We start from the raw sequence: 18,888 nt of genomic DNA, 5'->3' as shown, positions 1-18,888 counted from the left end.
AAAACCATGAAATTGCGCAAGGCTGTTTCTAGTCAGCCTTACATATTGTCGGAATCTTCTCTGGCCCCTTAAGAATGCTGGAGGCAGCTTTTGCATGATCTGAGCAAAGTGCTTCCATTCCGCGAGACGGTGCAACACGTGGATGTGCATCCGTTTCGCGTTTATGCGTATTTGTATGCATTGAAAACCCCATACTTCCAAGCTAGCATGTGATGGAACAAAGGACAAAACACCATGCCAATGGGAGGACGGGTTTCCCGGGGTTCAGCATTTCCGATTACGTAGCTGCCTCGATAGCTCAGGGGCTAATTGCGACTAGTGACCCGCGTCGTCATGGCAACGAGTCACGCTCCAAATGAAATTGGAGGGCCAGGCCAAGCGAAAAAGAAAGAGACGGACATGTCTATGGCTCCCGCGGCTAGACCCTGCGATGTGGAACGAAGTCTTAGCAAGCAGTCTCCAACCGTTCTGTATCCGTATATCAATCCCACGCAACAGCAGTGGCTGGGGCAACTCCAATTGGACTTGCATAGTATGGATCAGATCGTGCCCAATGGCTGCCTTCCACGAACACGTCGACCACCGGAGAGGCTGGAGAGATCTGTATTATGTGATGAGATGGCCAATTGACTGGCTGGTTCGCGCAGGACTGGTCTGGCCACCAGCATCCAGCCACCTCGGCTCATTAATGTTAACTTGTCATGTGTACGTACCTGATGGTACAGCGCGGATTTGTGCATCCCCATGTCTCGGATTCAAGGTTGTCACTGGCCAAGCGCGCTGCTTCAACACGAGAGCCGGACAGTGGCGCTGAAGGACGCCGCTGAATGGAGCACTTCAGCTTCAGGGACATGAACTAGGATCCTTGTGTCTGGGTTGGGATTACCGGGCTTGTCCGAGGCACTGGCACACTGCTGACTTCTAGCCTGACGGACAGAAACCCAACTGAATCTTCCATTCCAACTATGAGACCAAACCAAACTAAAATCTAAGCATAAAATGAAACTGCAAACTCTAATAACTCCCTACGTGCCTAATTGCGCAATCTCTCCATTCGCAAAGAGGAATTGAACATCTGCGAAGTTGTGATGGATCGTGGAGCATCGCGCTGGGGATGAGCAGCAAAATGTGACAGGGAAGGCCCCAGCAGGAGGCTGGCGTGGGCCCGCTAAACCCCTTTAATGCACAATAAACAAAGCTGGAAGATCTTGCTCCACCCAATGTCAACAGAAAGCGCCCGCGGCAGCGCCCATTGGACAACAAGCCCAGCAACAGCACCCACCAGCTATTTGAACGAGGCTTTGCTCTTGCAGCTGCGCGCTTCCCCCCTTCCGCTGCTCCTACTATTTCTGCTCTTCTCCTCCCAGCTCATCATCTCTTCCCTCCACTCACATCCAACCACAAATCTTGCCAGCCAGAAAAGGAATTCGATCGAAAGCCGAGTCCAAGAAGACGTGTCAATCGTCTTCCATCTCTTCTTTCCTTTCGACTTCTTGTGAAGCAAGAGGATTCTTCTTGTCTTCCTTTCGTTTATCGGAAGGTCGAGGAGAAGACCCCTCTCGCGCCGTGAAAGGTCGCCAATCTGGACTTTGAAGCCCGAGTCCCTGTCCCGTTCAGCATCTTCCCATCATCCTACCGGGAAGCGGAGACAGAAACAACCCAAACCCACGAAGAGCTAGAGATCAAACTCCCCAACCAGGCCGGACGGGAGGGTCAATACTCTTCTTACCAAGCTCAGGCAGATCTTCCTCCCAACGGAGGTCGCTACAGCGAAGAAGAGGTCCACATCACTCGTGAAGAGGATCATTACCGCCGTCCCGGTGTCCGCAGGTAAGAGAGAGCTCATATTTGTCTTCTCCGTTCCAACTGTCTCTTCTACTCCGTTGGCCGGGAACCCCCATTCCCTCCCCCTGCCCCGGTAGACCTAGAACGGGGAAGGGTTCCGCTTGGCTAGTTCCGAGTGGGCCACGTCCCATCTCGCTACTCCTTGTTGGTCAAGGGGCGGTGAATGATAAACAAGACAGCCTTTCCCACAGACCTTCAGCTAACAAGTCACCTTCCTCCAGACCTCACACCACTTATACCGAGACCCATATCGACATCGAAAGGCCCCGTCAGGACTATCGCAGCCCCATCGACGTTGCTGAGAGTGAATACCGAGCTCGCTTCCAGCCCAACTATCGTGAGGAGGTTCGCGTAACAGGAACCACCGTCGACGCCCCAAGCTACCACTCCGGCCACAAGCAGTCTAGTCGTGTTGGTGAGACAACCGTCGACGCACCACACTACTATCCCCGTTACCAGCAAAGCTCCCGTGTCGACGAGACTACTGTCGACCCGCCCCACCACCGTCCTGTCCACCGCAGCAACGCAACAACTCTCGTAGACGAAACCACCGTTGACGCTCCGCGCTACTCCAAGTCCAGAATGGGTTACCACGACGACGACGGTAAGTGACATGATTCCCCTTGCGTGTGTGTGTGTGTGTGTATATAGAGCCAGCCGCTCATGAACCTCAGGCCAATACCACTCGCTCCGTCACGGCGTGCACAAGTTGGCTGACCGAATTCTTCATCCTGAAGGTCGCGACCACCATGTTGACGTGACCGAGATCCGGGAGTCCAGGTCCAGCTCGCGCAGCCGCGGCGCTGACAACCTTGGCCCCAGCACCGTCACCATTCCCTGCCACCACATCCGCCTGGGTGACATCCTCATCCTGCAGGGCCGCCCCTGCCAGGTCATCCGCATCTCCACCTCGGCTGCCACCGGTCAGCACCGCTACCTCGGTGTCGACCTCTTCACCAAGCAGCTCCATGAGGAGTCGTCTTCCATCTCCCACCCGGCTCCCAGCGTCGTCGTCCAGACCATGCTCGGCCCCATCTTGAAGCAGTACCGCGTCCTCGACATCCAGGATGGCAGCATTGTGGCCATGACCGAGACGGGCGACGTCAAGCAGAACCTCCCCGTCCTCGAGCAGTCTAACCTCTGGAACCGTCTCCAGAGCTCTTTCGAGTCGGGCCGTGGCAGCATCCGTGTCCTGGTCGTCAGCGACCGGGGCCGTGAGCTCGCTGTCGACCTCAAGGTTGTGCACGGCTCTCGTCTGTAAATGCAGCCTTGTAACTTCACGATGATGATGCCTGGTTGGCTGCTGTAACGCCGTCGTCTAGTTATCGTCAGCCAGTGCACACATTGCTTTGCATAGACGCAGATCATGTTCTGCACATCCGGGTTCCTGTGTTCTAGGGTTGCTGCTTTTTGGAAGATTGGACAATATTCAGCACAGGGCGATGGTTTGGTTTTGGAGGGAAATGAAGGGGTGTCATGTGGAGGGTTAGAATAGTTAGTCGCCCCATGTACATGATCTGTAATGGAGTTGATTGTTCCTATTTGACTGTCTTGGAAACTTCTTGCCTCGTGAAAGGTATCTCGCCGTTTGCTAGCGTCCGCAACAACTATTTAGAGTAAGTGCCTGTATATCCAGAAATGGCAACACCGCAACAGCCCGATCTCATTCTGTTTTAGAGAGCGCACCGTACTCTCTCTGCTGTATAATTAACATCGCCTGAAGCTCAGCTTCGAGATGTGCAATATTTGTAATTTCATCCCCCGTCTCATTAGGATCACATGGTCGCCTTCGTGTGGTGGTTAGATAGGTAGATAAGAGCTTAACACCTTCTTGACTGGGAAACGCGCAAACTCCCCCGCATTGCGCCTTCAGCGCCCATCAAGGTTCCCCAGGGCGCACGCTTGATAACTTGACTAGCATTAGTCTCGCTCTGCGACTCAACCTGTTGAGCGGCTTCAACTGTTCAGTGACTTGCCTATCCAGCGAATTGCCTTTCCAGCGTCATCGTCGGCTCCAGGCAAAACATGGGCAACTCGCAATCCAGACCTTCTTCGCCAGGGGAGGTGGCACAAGAGAAGGCGCTCTTGGAACGCCTCCGTACCCTGCAGCTGGATAGGCAAGACGGCTGGGACGAGGACTACGTCTATGTCGGCGACAAGAAGCAGAATGACCAGATGAACGAGAAAGGCCCAGTCACCTCCGAACCCCGGGAGCCCCGCGAACCCGAGGGACTCTCCGTCTCGGAGGCTGAACGGTGGCAGACCGAACTTCTACGAGACCCCAAAAACAGGTGAGACAGGTCCTTTCGCTCCCCAACTCGGTCGACACCATCAGCGCTAACCTCGTCACCTCTCCCCCCCGCCCCCATGTCTCAGACTAGCCCTCTCGGTACTCAGCGCGGGCAACCCTCGCGAAGTGCTGACCTCGCGCGCGGCCACGATCGCGGACCAGCAGGTCTTCAACGTGCAGATCCCATTCGAAGGGGGGCCGATCACTAACCAGCGGTCGAGCGGGCGGTGCTGGCTCTTCGCGTCGACCAACGTGTTCCGGGTGGCGCTGATGCAGAAGTACAACCTCGACTCGTTCGAGCTGTCGCAGGCCTACCTGTTCTTCTGGGACAAGCTCGAGAAGGCCAACTGGTTCCTCGAGCAGGTCATCTCGACGGCCGGCGAGCCGCTCGATGGCCGCCTGGTCCAGACCCTGCTGCAGGAGCCCCTCAGTGACGGCGGTCAGTGGGACATGGTCTACAACCTCGTCGACAAGTACGGCCTCGTGCCCCAGGTCCTGTACCCGGACAGCTTCAACGCCCGCTCCAGCTCCGTCGTCAACAGCATTGTCTTCACCAAGCTGCGCCAAGGCGCCCTGGCCCTCCGCCGCCTAGCCGCCGCCTCGCCCTCCGGCACCACCACCACGGCGGAAGCCCTCTCGCGCGCCAAGGCCAAGCTGGTCAGGGAGATCCACGCCATCCTGACGCTGACCCTCGGGCCCCCGCCGGCCATCGACGCCGAGTTCGAGTGGGACTTCGTCGACAAGGCTGGGCACGCACGCGCCGTGCGCGCGACGCCGCGGGCCTTCGCGCAGGACTTACACAGCACCAGGCCCAACCCAACCGCAACCATAGCCGTGACGCCGGCCTCGGTCGCAGGCATGATCAGCCTCGTCCACGACCCGCGCCACCCTCCCCTGCGCCTGCTATCCGTAGACCGGCTGGGCAACGTGGTGGGGGGCCGGGGCGTGCGCTACGTCAACGTCGACATGCCGGGGCTCAAGCGCGCCTGCGTCGCCCAGCTGCGCGCGGGCCTGCCCGTCTTCTTCGGCTGCGACGTCGGCAAGTTCAGCAGTTCGGCCAGGGGCCTCATGGACACGGCGCTGATCGACTACCAGCTGGGCTTCCCGGGCGTCGACGTCCTGGGCGGTCTGGACAAGGCGGAGAGGCTGCGCACGGGGGAGAGCGCCATGACGCACGCCATGGTGCTGACGGCTGTGCACGTCGTCGACGAGGGCGTCGGCGGCAGCGGGGAGAGGAACAAGAAGAAGAAGGAGAAGGAGAAGAGGACGGTCCGGTGGCGCGTCCAGAACAGCTGGGGCGAGGACGCCGGCGACAAGGGCTGGTTCGTCATGACGGACGCGTGGATGGACCACTTTGTCTACCAGGCCGTCATCGACCCGCGCTTCCTCGGCAGCGAGGTCAGGGACGTGCTCCGCGGCGAGCCCATTGTGCTGCCGCTGTGGGATCCGATGGGGTCGCTGGCTTGAGGGGTTCCCCCCCACCCTCCGGACCCCCTCTTTTTTCCCCCCTCTCGTCTCCTTTTGTATTCCCCCCTTCCTTCAAGGTAACGGGGGAGAGATGATCTATCCGTCTCCTCTGTTGTATTCCGGGCGCTGGGAGGCTCAAGACGTCGTGACGAATACCTGATGCGCTAGACATGGGCTGATCCAAGTTTGGTTTCTCGATGAGCGAGTCAAGGATGTATCACTTCCGTAGCTGATCAAGTTCTTATCATTCTGGGTTGGTCTCGTGAATTCGTTTCGCAGCCAACTCGACTACCTGCCCACTGCCTTCGGCACAAAGCAGGCTATGAAATAAATTGAAACCCATTGTCCTGAGAACAAACAATGTGTGTTGCCACCACGCTTCTAGTCAGATACATTTTAGGACAGACGTCCAGCGAAGAAGGTGCTGTATTCTACTTTTTGTTCATTAAAAAGGTGGATCAAAGAGACCCCATCAGGAACCATAGCCCCAGAACCAAATAACACCCGAAACATGCCCTCCCGAGGGACCAAGACGAAGAAAAAGCAAACTGAGATAAGTGAGAATAGTTGAGAAGATAGACACGTTCCCCATTGCTCTCGCAGGTGTCATAATGCCGAGAGCAAGACAAACGTCAACAGCATGCGCTCCTGCAGGGATAAAACGCCGAGTGCGATGCCTCAGAATGGTGCCGAATCGAGGCCCATCGTATGCCATGTGTCACTCAAGAATATGTCCATCATTCTTCCTCATTCCTCTCTCCGCGGCGCATCCGTTCGTTCCACTTGCGTTTGCCAATGCGAGTCTCGAAGTGGGGGGCCACATCCTGCATGAAGGTCTCAGCTGCTGTGCGGGTCTTGTTTCGGTAGCAGTCCACTAGAAGACTTTGTTTAGCAACGGATCAACTCCAAGAGCGAGAGCAAGGCGACATAACATGTGTACGGCTGCCGGGAAAGGGGGGGGGAATGGGTGTGTGAAAAGAGGAAGATGACACCTACATGCGCGCTGCAGGAACACGGTCCGGCCAGCAAAGACCCGGCTCTGCAACCAGGCCATGCGATAGCCGAGATCATTGAGCCGCACCTCCTTCCCACGGGTCGCCTTCCGCATCCTCGGGATGGCTACCTGAGAATGCTGGTTCTCGCCGATGGGAACCTTGACAGTCATTGTTCCGGTGCTACGGCTACTACCGCGTCCGGTACCGCGTCCCTCGGTCTCGGTGTTTCCGTCGTCCTCGGCATCGTCAAGGTCGTTTGGGAAGAATTTGCTGCCCGTGGCGCTGGGCGGCGGAGACTGCATCTCCCTAGCGAAGTAGCTCCTCGGATATACGGAACTTCCCTTACGGAAGCTGTCTGGGATTTCCCGCGTGTCGACGCCTTCGAGCGTGACCCTAACGCGCAACCGTGACTGTCGGTCGAGGTCCTCGACGAGGATAAACTTGCGCTTCTTGGCCTCGGGAATGTCGGGGAACAGGTCGTCGGGCTCATCGGCACGCGAGCTTTCCCTCGCGCTGTTGGTCCGACGGGCGCCAATGGCTCTGCCTGCTTGCTGCGGCGAGCCACTCAGGGTGTCGTGGATGGAGGGCATGGCGGATGAGCCATGGGGGACCGTCCCAGGGTACTGGCCGTATCCGGTGAACACCTGGGCAGGCCGTTCCTCGGAACCGGCGTGGGAAGGGGTGGGGCGGTGATGGTCCGAGTCGTCCATATACTCGTCGCCTAGAGAAGAAAGAGAATGCACGTTAGCAATCTGCCCGAGGAGTCAAAACAGTTGCATAACATGGCCGAACCAAGTGCGATGTCTCTCAAAAGGCAACCAAAAGAAATAAGTCAAATCAGGGCGCCAAGGAGGGCAAGCCAACTTGGGCTTAAATACACAGAGGCGCTATCGACACGACCTTATCAGCCGTCCGCAGTGCCTCCCTCGCGAAAAGTCAGGATGTGTGTGAAGATGATGGTGTTGGTATGCGGCAAGCGATGCTGTACCAGTGGCAAATGCAGATGCCAGATAGCAAGGCAACGCCGGCTTTCGCCAGCAGCCAGACGGCTGAAGGACCGAGAACCAGCAAGCAAAACTAACAACAGCAAACGCGACTAGTGTAATGTACATATCTTCTTCTTTGTGCCAAATTTCCTGTATCGCCCAGGACAAAAGCTCGGGCATTGCGGCGTCGCGAGCTGGTCGGTATATAACAGAAGGACGAACAAGATGATCCCAAATTTAACATGGCCGACACGGAGCAAAGAAAAAAAAAACCAAGGGCCGAAAAAAGAGAGGAAGAAGAGACAAGGTAGGCAGGCACAGGTATAACAGTGGTTTGAAAGGTATCGCTGATAATCACAAGGCATTACGCCATCTGGTGAAACATACCGACTTCTTCTCCTCCTCCCTGGGCGTTCCCGTCGGCGTGTGCGTGGTGGTGGTGCATCTGACCCATGCTGCCCATCCCAGGCTTCCCGATGCTTCCCGCGCCACCGGGGCCCATGGCTCCTGGAGCAGGTATCCCTGCCGGACCACTGGGACCGGCCATGTGGCCAGGGTGCGAGGTCTGAACCGCCTTGCGATTGTTCATCTTGGCCATCCGGCGGACGCGTCGACTTCGAAGGCGTGGGTCTTGATTGCTGTTCCGCCAACTGTCGACGGCTCGCTGGATCAACCCTCGCTTCCCTCGGAGCGGGGGGTTCAGCTGGGCCAGGGCCCACCCAACCGTATTGCACTCCGTCTCATATTGCAACCGATTTCCCCTGTACTGATCCTTAGGACAGCAGGCCCGAGGATACACGCAGTTCTCCGTCTTGAATTCGGCCGAGAGCTCGTCCGTGTTCACCGACTCGACATCGCAGCGGATGGTGTACTCCATCTTCACCCGGTCGCGCGAATACTCGAAAGCAATCCATTGAACTCCGTTCTGGTCTTGTCGCACCACCAAGGGTGTCGTGGCAGGAATGGGTCCGGGAGCCGCGTTGGGGTTCGCCCCTGACGCCGACCCGGTTGGAGTTGAAAGCGCCGCTCCGTTCTGTGCGGTCTGAGGCGTTCCGAGGGGGCCGGGCGGTGCAGATCTTTGCAGTTGGGGGGGCATGCTGTGCGACTCGATCTTGGGGTGCCTAGGACTGGCCGTCATTCCCGCCTGTGCATGCTGACTTGCATGTTGGGTCATCTGATGCTGCGGGTTTGCGTGCGATATCATCATGCTAGGCTGTGAAGTCATGGGTTGGTGGGATTGTTGCGGATGCTGCGCATATGGAGACGGTGCTGCCTGCTGGGGGATCGACGAGTACTGCTGCTGAGGCGCGCCGTAGTACATGGACTGTTGATGCATCTGCGATGTCGGCTGCCCATACATGCTTCTTTGCTGGTCATGGCCGGAAGGTGATGCCACTGATGCAGGCGAGTTCGACTGCGGTGTGTGGTATGACATCGGGGGGTACGGTCTTGGTATTGCTGCAGCCATCATATCTGACGTGTCTGTTAGGCGAGTTAGCTCCCCAACACGTCCAGGCCTGTCGGCTCCTGAGCAATCCGGAACGTACCTGCGGACGTGTAGCCGCTTGTCGCGCCCGGCGTGCTGTAGGAACTCGGGTGATAGTAATTCAAGTCCTGCGCGTGCTGTGCACTCGTCGCCTGGGATTGCGGCTGATAGACTTGGTGGGTAGACGAGTAGGCGGAATGTTGCTGCTGCTGTGACGCGGGAGCCTGAGGATGGTGCTGCTGATGAGCAATGCTCGAGGGTCGAGGATGCTGTAGATGAGGAGGCGCTGGACCGTGCTGTTGATGCTGGGAATGTTGCTGCTGCTGCTGCGCCGAGAAAACAGCCATTAGTACGCGTGAGCATGTAATGCAAACCAAATGCGACAGGCGGGACGACGACAATCTACAATCTGTGCAAAAAAGAATAACGAGCGTGGAATAGTTACCCTGACACTGTCAAGGTCTGGGGTGGGTGGGAAGAGCCTGGTAAGTCTGGGCGGCCCTCCCCCTGATTGATAAAAGACGAGGATGTGGTGGGCTAGGCTCAAAAACACAATCCCGGAAACAAGTGGGGTGTGAGAACGGAGGGAACAAGACAAGGCCAACGCCAGTGATACAGGAGTGATTCAATGTAGAGAAAGAGAGGAATGGAAAAAGACAGACGGTGAATATCGAGATCCCCAGCGGGAGCTTATTGAGCAGACGTGAGAGAGCGATTGAGACTGACCGACAAACTTTTGGAGCAGAAACAACTGGATTGGGGCTCGAAATGTAGGGAGCAACAACCAAGACAGTAGAATGAACCGGGGGTCGAAGACTTGAGCTCTGGGGACAATAGCTACCCAAAAAAAAGGAGGGTGATGTGGGGAATGGCAATGGAGATGGGGTGCAGGGCTGTTGATTATGTATGCAGGAGGATGTTTATAATCCCGGGCCACTGCTATTATGTGCTGATTTCATGCCCGCTCAAGTTGGGGAGAGGAGGGCAGCACAGCACCAACAAACGGCGGTCCAGAATGCAGGAATTTTGGGAGATGGAATGAATCAGGGATAAGGGTGGGACTGTGCATGGTAGGAGCAGGGACAAGGGAGCAGCTGCATTTGGATGAAGTGGCCAATGACAGCGAGCTTGGGGATGCATCATCGCCGCCCAATTGAGGGACTGGTGAGCCAGCTCTGCGGCTAGCGTGCTAGCGCAGTGCAGTAGCGAGTAGCAACCGACCTAGTCGGTGGGCCGCGTTGTTTTGGACCGAGACGGGTTCCTCGTTTCTCATCCTTTCCCTGGGGATTCCTGGGCAAGGGTGTCAGGCGGTGTGAGAGGGGGGTCCCTGGTCGACTCCAACATTGGAGCTCCCCTGCTCTCCCGGCGAGTCCCAGAGCATGGCCACCCTCCAATAGCGTCCTTGTGGCGCCGCCCCATGTAACAATGACTGTGACACCGTCCAGATTTCGACAGCAGAGGCACTTGCCTCGCTCGATCGCGGCACCGTCGACACTGGGACATGATCCTCGAAGGATGGGCGAAGCCCGATTGGTGTGCATGACCACCACACGCGCAGGTTCAAACGCGACTGAGTAGCGTAGTCTTGCCCGGCATCGGCGCTTGTGGGTAGAAAAAGAAAATTGGCTGTCCCCACCGACCAACCCCCAAAAGTCACGAAACCCCAAGTAACGGAAGTTTGCTCCCCCGATTTCTTCACCAGGTTTCTAGACTCCCTGGCACACACTGTTGGGCGGTTTTGTCATGGATACCTACAGCGTGGCTAATCGAGATAGCTAGCTCGCAGCCAACAGATTTTATCGCGATAGCTTTAAAACGCTGAGATATTCTGCCGCCTTCCGCCGCGAGCTTGGCTCGTCATGGGCAGGGCAGGGGAAAGGGGGCAGGGGACTGGGCATGGGTGGAGGGTTCATTGTGTGGGAGATGCGCACTAAGCAACCCTACACATCCCCCTGTCGCATGTTACCGCAGCCCCGGCTGCTGGTGAAACAGGAACCCCCCTGCAATTACCGTCGACCCCGACTGGGTCTGCGATCTTCTGGAAACATTGCAGATTGCATGATTATTGTTCTCCCCCGCCTCAAGGTCGCCCAAGCCAGCGTCTGGGACTGCCCGTGACGGACCGGCGACCTCGGGTAGGGGAGGAAAACAAGGAAAGAGTCGGGAGACGAAGCGAACGAAAAAAAAAAAGAGAGGAAAGGAACCCCCAATGACAGAGGAACAGTAACAAACAAAACTGAAACTCACCGAGTCACCAGACTCTTCCTTGTATTGGCTCGGGGCCTGGCGTTGCTGAGCCATTGTCAATCCCATAGATGACTCGTCTCCGTTGTCGATTTCTGTGCTGCCAAACAGTCAGCATATTGCTTATCGCGTGGTCCTTGTCGATGCTCGTTGCATGCATCCCAAGCTGATCAACCGACAAACTTGTTGCCCGGTCCTCAATCCTGTGGAAAATCGTCGCCGGGGTAGGTTGGAGTAAACCGGGTTTTCCCAGCGCCGTCCGTGCGCCAAGTTGCAGGAACAAATGTTTGCGTCAACAGTTGGAGGGAAAGCCATGCAGACTCACCAAAGCTTCTTGCGGTAAGCCGACTGCCAACCAAAGTCTGCCTGGATTGTCTTCGACTGGCGGGATGACCCTTCTTGACAAAACTCGGAATTTTAAAGTTCAGGGTCTGAAATCAAAATTGCGCGCCGTGTTATCCTGAAAAAGGTAATCAGCAATCTCCATGCGTTTGTTTGGCTTGCACGGTGCGAATGTGTTGATGACTTCGAAGGAAGTCCTGAAATGCCCGATTGCCCGCCCAGATTAAAAATAGAAAATATGGTCAATCAATCAATCACACTTGGGGATCCTGACCAGAATTCCAAATTTCATGCAAGCCCACAGGTGGAGACTAGGGTGGAACGTTGCCGAGATTGAAACGGGATCGCTCGCAAGACCCCATGTTTAGTACTGCATAGTAGAGGCCCCGCCAAGAGTGGGGCACAGGAGATACGTTGTACCTCCTGAACAGAATTTCAATCGCCTCGCATCGCCGGTCGAAAAAAGAAATATCAAGGAAACGGGAAACTGATGACCGAGATAGAGAGAAAGTAAAACAGACGTAAGGTGGAGATAAGGGAAAGTTATAAAATAAAAACTAGTTGGGGAGATGAGAGATTCACGTACCCTCAGAGAGTTTAGGTTTGCCCGATCAGAGATCGCAGGCCAGTTAGAGTCCCAAGGATAGAGAGAAACTGTTTCCCGCAGGTCAGCTACCTGGAAATTTCCCGGGGGAGTGGGTAAGCAAGAGTAATGGAACAAGGTGCGTACCAACGACGTTATGGCAGAATAAGGTATTCGTTATGATACTTGAACTAAGCAGGGTCTGGTCAGTAGACGTCTCCCACAGAATTAATTCCGCCTTGTATCTCGACTTCTGTCATACAAGGTTTCCCTCAAAATTCGCCACCGCTTGGAGATGCAGCCGCCTGACATGGGGATGCATATGCTGGTGGAGCGAAATGGCGACTTGCCAGGGGGGTTATGCGCTGCAAACAACTCAGACATGCAGGGCCCAATGCGACAACCCACCAAAACCCTGTCTAAGCCATGCACGTCGCACGAGGAAAACAGTGCTTGGGTTGGGACGCTCGAGGACAATATCGAGTTTAAGTCGCATCGTCGAGGCTGATAACTGTTTGTCAAGGGATCTAGAACAAGCGCACTAACGCAAAGAGCCGCCCTTCGTGATGCACAGCGGGACAAAGCCGCATCTGGATCCATTCGCACCGACCGAAAGACGGACCAGACAGCAAGCCAGAGGGGAGAATTAATTGAATTTGCTTACTTCGCTCCCTCAGTCCTGCTTTCGACTTTTGCATTGGTATTGGCCTCGAGGTCGTCCAAGGTTCTCTCCAAGTCGTAAACCGTTGCCTGCAAATTCCAGTCTAGTCAGCAAAGGCTTGGAGTAACACATCCTGTTTATCAGGCCCGTCGAATGTCTGTCTCCTTGGTCGCTCAGCTGGTGCAGGGTTCTCATCGGGTGCTCTAGGCGCCTGTGTGCAGTGGGCATAGACAATAACCGAGATAACAGCGCATCATGAGCACTGCGCATTGTGCGCAGGTTGGCGACGTATGTGATCATTGCCGTGTGCGATGACCAGGCGGAGAGCGGACGGGCAAGTGGCGGGATAAGACTTACCAGCGCGCGCGATTCGGCGTCCAGATCGAAAGCTAGCTTACCGCTTGCTAGCAGGACAAGACCACGAGGTAAGTATTTAGGCAATCCCGAGTGTAGCGGTCGCGACGATCGAGTGCGGCGCGGTTCGGGGCGGTGAAGAGATGATATCGCGTTATGCCGTTATTCGGTAGGTTTCCTCAAGTTGCAGACAAGGGGGAAATCTCAGGTCGAGGATGCTTGGCGATTCGGAGGTAGGGATGGTAGCTGTTGTGGCGAAGATTCTGAAGTGACTGTACTAGCTTTGGTACAGACGTCAGCTAGGTACTGGGACGTTAACAACCATCGAGATGACAGCGTCAATGTCAAAGCCCCAGAATGTGAGGTGGACTTCGGTCGAGTGTGCTCAAGCAAGGTGAAAGCAAAACACGACGTGGGTTCAGGGTCCGACACGATTGAGCCGGTTATGACGCGTGCCGCGCGACTTTTGCTTCAAGTCCATGCAATAGCGCCACAGGGTGATAGGCAGTGTGAAATACTGCAATGAAAGAAGAGCGACCTACTAACGAATCGCATCTAGATCTAGGTAGTGTTCTGATTTTCGATGAATGGAGAGGTTTGCTGCCGACTTGGATATGTAACGTGGAGAAGATAGCGCGGAGGGGATGGAGACTCGTGCGGTTCTTTTTGCGCGCGCCAGGTGGTGCGGCTCAGTGGCGATACGCGTTCCTTCTTGGGTGATAAAAGATGGTCGCTGGCGCGGAATGGTGGTATGCGATTGGCTGCGTTATACTTTGCCTTCGAGATCGACTCGGAATAAGGGCAAAGATGGGTTGCAGCTTGGGAGGTATCGATGTCTGCAAACTAAGGGAAATTTCAGATGTTGCTGTCCTCGAAGGTAAAAATTTCCACCGTTCTCAATGGCAAATGCACCCAATGACGGCACGTGCAAGGCCCCCAGGCAGGAAGCTATCTAGGTACCTAGAGGTACCTGAAATAATGGAGGTCGGGGGGGATGGAAGCTAAGGTACTGTGTACAGGTACCTTCACTACCAGTCGCGACAAGATGGCAGCCTGGGTGGGTTAGTAGTGCACGGGCAAAAGAAAAAGAAGAGGGAAAGGACGGGAGCTGGATAAAAATGTAAACCGAGAAGGTACAGTAAATAACTACCTACCTACCTAAGGTAGGCACCTGGATTAAGGCAACTGATTTCGGATCTGTACGATGAAGGCGACAGCCCAGCTTCTGCAACTGCAAGTAGCGCAAGGGGTTGATTAGAAAGTCCAGTAGATCAGATCGCAGTCAATTGCTCTCATCAGAATCCGAGCTGAAGCTTACCTAGTAGATACGGGTGGACGAGCTGCAGTGGCTGAATCGGTGGCAGCAAGGATGTCAGGGCTGGACAAGGATTGTCTTGTCTGCCAACCGCCGTTAGGCCGTTGGAGTCTCCCAAGGTTGGAGAAACAGGCACCCTTGCAGGGGGGGTTCCAGTGTTGTGGGCGGCTTTGCAAGCCCGGTGTCTTGGACCTCAACCCTGGTCGTCTGCTGGGATCCGACGGGAAGGGGGAAGGGAACGACGTTTAAAGAAAAAATCGGGGAGACAGGGAGGTCGTCTTGGTGTGCACACTGGCAGGGGTGTGTGTTCTTCTTTAGCGCACCAAAGATGGTGACACGTTTGACAGACAAGACATGGAACCTATGAACCTTGAGATTGGCACTTTCCAGGTTGGAGGAAATGGGAAGTAAGGTAGAGCAGGAACGATGGCGGCTGGGGGGGGGGGAGGATAAAGTGTTCCTTTTAACCAAGTGCCCGCCTGCCTCCCCCGCAACTCGATGATCCCACGGCAAGACTAGGGAGGCAGGTTCTTCCCCATTTACCAGGGCGTCTCCTCTCTTTCCTTCCTTCTCGACCGTTCACTGGAAAGAAGAGGCCAGACGTTACCGAAACGCCAGCCATGATGGATACCTAGGTACTGGGCTCGCCTCCATTTCATTTACAGCATGGACGAGGAGTAGGTACAGCCAAAGCAAGAACAAAACAAGAACAAAACAAATCCAGCAAACGTTTGAACCATTCATATCCACCATTTGGAACCGTGGACACACAGACCGAGAATCTTCACCACACATCCCCCTGCTCCCACCCACTTCGTTCATCCACTCCACCAATGCGGGATGCGGGAGCTGGGGACCGGGGACTGGGAAGCCATCCGAATAGTGTACTACGCAGTTTTGGGGTCCTCAATTGGCAACATGTACGTACTATGTAGGATGCTTCGGATGTGCCGCATGCATCGAAGAATCGAAGAAGCTGCTGGCTTCTGCACGTCTTGCATTGGCTTCCATCCACTCTACCACATTACCTACTACAATTTGCAGAGTCTGTCCATCCAAGGTAAACTTCTGAGATGGAAGCTCAACAGTTCGAGCCCACACCACACACGGGTCAGGCGGCTGCTACGCCAATAGCATCACCGTCCATAGTACTATGTGCATTGCGCACATTGCAAGCAGCACTTAACATGCGTGGGTAGGGAGGTCGGGGGAGCCTGGCTTGTTCAGCCGGCAATCCTGTGTTTCGAATCCATCTTCAAGCTCGGTCACGACTCACGAACGGTGCTGTACAGAAGAGGAACGCGAGGTGACATTGACCCGCACTCTGCATCTCCTTGGAACAGCAAAGCATGAACTGGGCGATCAGCCTGCTATTTCCAGCTGCGGGCTTGCCGCTCACTCTTTTGGGGCTGGAACTCAGTGTTTCACAACGGAAGCCGGGTGTGCAGCTGCATGGCTGCATTTGACCCTTGAACGGTAGATCTGAGTTTGTATTCCCCAAAAGCAGACCCCTCCAGGCTCCAGCCAGCTCAAGCGACATGCACCCTGGCTGGCCACAGTGCTTGGCAGAACCAAGGGATGGCACCGAACTTCAATCAACATCAATCGTTTCATCTAAAACACATGGGCGGGTTGATATTGACAGTAGCATTGCCGCACCGTCGGCAGCTACGCTACAAGGGACCGAATTTAACGCGACGGTACCTTGCCTTACCGAATTATCTCGAGAGCTGTCACCTTGCACGAGGGACGGGGGATGCCCCTGCCGACATGGAAGCGAAAAACCCAGTCATCAAATTTTGGCGGCCATCCTTGTCGGTTGTCACCTTCCTGGCCCTGCACCCTCCTGGCAACAAACTAACTCTGTCCCAGTTGCTTGGAGATTTTCCCCTCTGTTTCTGTTCCAGGCATGCTCAAGGAGCCCCAGCAAATATCTAACACAACAGCGGATCACTGCACATGGATGCCACCCTTGCGCCCTCTCAAGGATCTGGACGTCTTCTCAGCACACCGTTGGATTCCCGCGGAACCACCCTTATATAAGTTAGGTGTGCAGGAGATACCTAGGTATCACGGGTTTCGCAGCCAGGAAAGGAGAGAGCGCCGAGCAGTTCTGCCACAAACCGCCCCAGTCACTGGTCCTCGTCAGCACTGCATGAGGAATGGAAATGGACTTTCCGAAATAACGAGGTACCAAGTTACTTCACCACTGCGCATGTTGCTCCAATCGCCCAATGGTGAACTCCAGGGGACTCACCTCAGTACTTTGCACGACAGGGAACATATAGTACTGGGCACCTACCTGGGGTATCTAAAGGTACCTGCTGGTTGACTGCTGACGTATATTGATTCATCAGTACTTGGCACGTAAAAACGTGGGCGTAATCCCTTGGCCTGAGGTACCTGGTACTCTTCCGGCGACCAAATCGGTAAGTACCTAACGCTTTTCGTTCGCCTGCGCGAAGTCCATGATTTCGGAATTTCCATCCACCCCCTTGGGACCCCACTAGTTAAAAGAGCTCCACTGTTGCTTCAGGGATGTCGGTGTGGCCGATGTACCATGGTACACCACATAGAAACGCGGGAGTTCACCGATCGCGACTGGGTTGCCCCTTCAATTTCTACACGTGTAATTATCCTGGTGTGTCCCATTCTTTTACGGAATCAGATCCTCGCCTTGGCCAATTTGCTCCAGGCTGAACCATCCCTATCCGGGGAGAAGCTCGCTCTATCTGGGTACTTAGGTACCAGGTACGAGTGGTGGTGGTTCCATGCAAGTCCCTTCCAGTTCAATCCTTCCAAACCAACTTGCACCAGTCCCAGCCGGCCGCGGGTCGACCCTCGGCAATTGTACTCCTCCAATGTCTCCATAATTGGTATTGACTACCAAGGTAGGTACTTTTACGTAGTAAGGACGCGTACCTACCTAGGTACCTGGTTACTTCCTATTTAGTCACCAAGACCCGGTGGGGGTTCATCCATGTTGGCTGCCCAGATCTAAAGGGGCATCAGCATCCTAGGGGATGGTATGTACATACATGTACATGTACCTCCAAATGGATCGCGAAACCGGGCACCTAGCCGGGGTTCGCGTTGGTGGGACTTTGGGCGAAAGCATGAAGTTTGGGAAACAAAAACATCAGTGCGCGAGAGTCTGGGTCGCGCGGTAAGCAGGAGGTTACCTTCAAAATGACATGATTCCGGTTAAAATTATTTCGAGTAATGACGGAAACGCGAAGAGCATTCGGGGATATTATCATGGATGACATTCGCTGTTCATTCGCCAGTCAAATAATAATGCTACAACATAATGGCTGGGTATACGTACTACCTCTCCCCAACGCCCCACCCTGAAAGAGCAATTCCGGGAACAAGCGCAACCTGAGCAGTTGACTCCCCCTGTTCCAATACCCAATGGCCCAATTGTTGTTGTTGCAACGGCCATCGGTTCTTGCATCACGACAAGCCTCTCCTTTCTCCTCCCCTCAGGGGATTGTCGAATATTATAATGCGTGCAAGAAAGGAAAATAACCTTCATTCTGCTTCACCAAGTGGCTCTGTTTGCAGGGTTAGGGGAGCCCTTGCGGATCCCATCCAGCCTTATGGAGGAGCCAGGTTTAGCAGACCCAGGCCATGTCCCCCGCGAAGCGTAAGGGTATATAGTGTACCTTAAGGTAGGTATGTATGTATGTATTTACAGTACGCATGTACGCTACTGTGGTATCTGCTGCAGACCAAAGGGGGCGTGGACAAAGATCTCAAAAGGGACCCCGCTGCACCAATGCTCTTCCTTTATCTTTGCTGCCGGGTACCCATGCCGGCGACATATCAGCAGGGATCCCCACAACACGCTTCATAATTGAAATTTCTCCTGCCTCTTTGGGATGTATTCAGGATTTCAGGGGAATATGAATTGAGGATGTGATGAGCTGAAGAAAGCCAAGGCTCAGGAGTCGACATCCCGATTTCACACAATCTGCACCTTGCGAAGCAAGAAAAAGCAACGGCTTCGACTCGCATGCCACTTTCTTGACCTCTTCGGCCGTTTCATACATGTGGGTGGTTTGTCTCCAACTCACAGGACTTCTCCGTCTCCCGCATGACGCTATTTTAGTTATTTATCTGCCTCTTCAACTCCCAACCTCCCATCCCCGAAGCAGATTATGTTTCCGGGAGGTGGATTCGCGGGTTGCTTCGTCTCTCCCCGGATTTCTTAGCCCGAGAGTCCGGCCACTGGCCACGGAGAACGGACAACGGCTCCGGGGCAAACCCTCCCCCCTCCCCCTCGCCAAAATGCGGCTCATGGCCCTTCTACCACGC

The 18,888-nt window shown here is 55.0% G+C and overlaps 3 protein-coding genes across 3 annotated transcripts; 2 read left to right on the top strand and 1 right to left on the bottom strand.

The window, feature by feature from the left end:
• Window positions 1–999: 999 nt before the first annotated feature.
• On the top strand, window positions 1,000–3,106 carry QBC33DRAFT_580571 (uncharacterized protein; the record flags this gene model as incomplete). Its single annotated transcript, XM_060431209.1, has 4 exons — window positions 1,000–1,029; window positions 1,574–1,830; window positions 2,067–2,449; window positions 2,520–3,106. 4 exons carry the CDS (start codon window positions 1,000–1,002, stop codon window positions 3,104–3,106), a joined length of 1,257 nt encoding a protein of 418 aa, XP_060280280.1.
• Window positions 3,107–3,687: 581 nt separating this feature from the next.
• QBC33DRAFT_205333 (peptidase C1B, bleomycin hydrolase) lies at window positions 3,688–5,922 on the top strand. Its single transcript, XM_060422626.1, has 2 exons — window positions 3,688–4,136; window positions 4,222–5,922. Exons 1-2 carry the CDS (start codon window positions 3,871–3,873, stop codon window positions 5,600–5,602), a joined length of 1,647 nt encoding a protein of 548 aa, XP_060280279.1. The 5' UTR covers window positions 3,688–3,870; the 3' UTR covers window positions 5,603–5,922.
• A 417-nt stretch (window positions 5,923–6,339) lies between these two features.
• QBC33DRAFT_580569 (uncharacterized protein) lies at window positions 6,340–11,382 on the bottom strand (the record flags this gene model as incomplete). Its single annotated transcript, XM_060431208.1, has 5 exons — window positions 6,340–6,476; window positions 6,599–7,318; window positions 7,971–9,065; window positions 9,131–9,395; window positions 11,317–11,382. The coding sequence occupies 5 exons, from the start codon at window positions 11,380–11,382 to the stop codon at window positions 6,340–6,342; spliced, it is 2,283 nt and encodes a 760-aa protein (XP_060280278.1).
• Between the last annotated feature and the right edge of the window lie 7,506 nt (window positions 11,383–18,888).

The sequence above is a fragment of the Phialemonium atrogriseum genome, assembly GCF_030411735.1.
Source record: "Phialemonium atrogriseum strain 8032-3 unplaced genomic scaffold QBC33scaffold_26, whole genome shotgun sequence".
Taxonomy (NCBI): Eukaryota; Fungi; Ascomycota; class Sordariomycetes; order Cephalothecales; family Cephalothecaceae; genus Phialemonium; species Phialemonium atrogriseum.
Note: the sequence above shows the minus strand (reverse complement) of the source record. Positions and strands in the feature narration are given on the sequence as shown.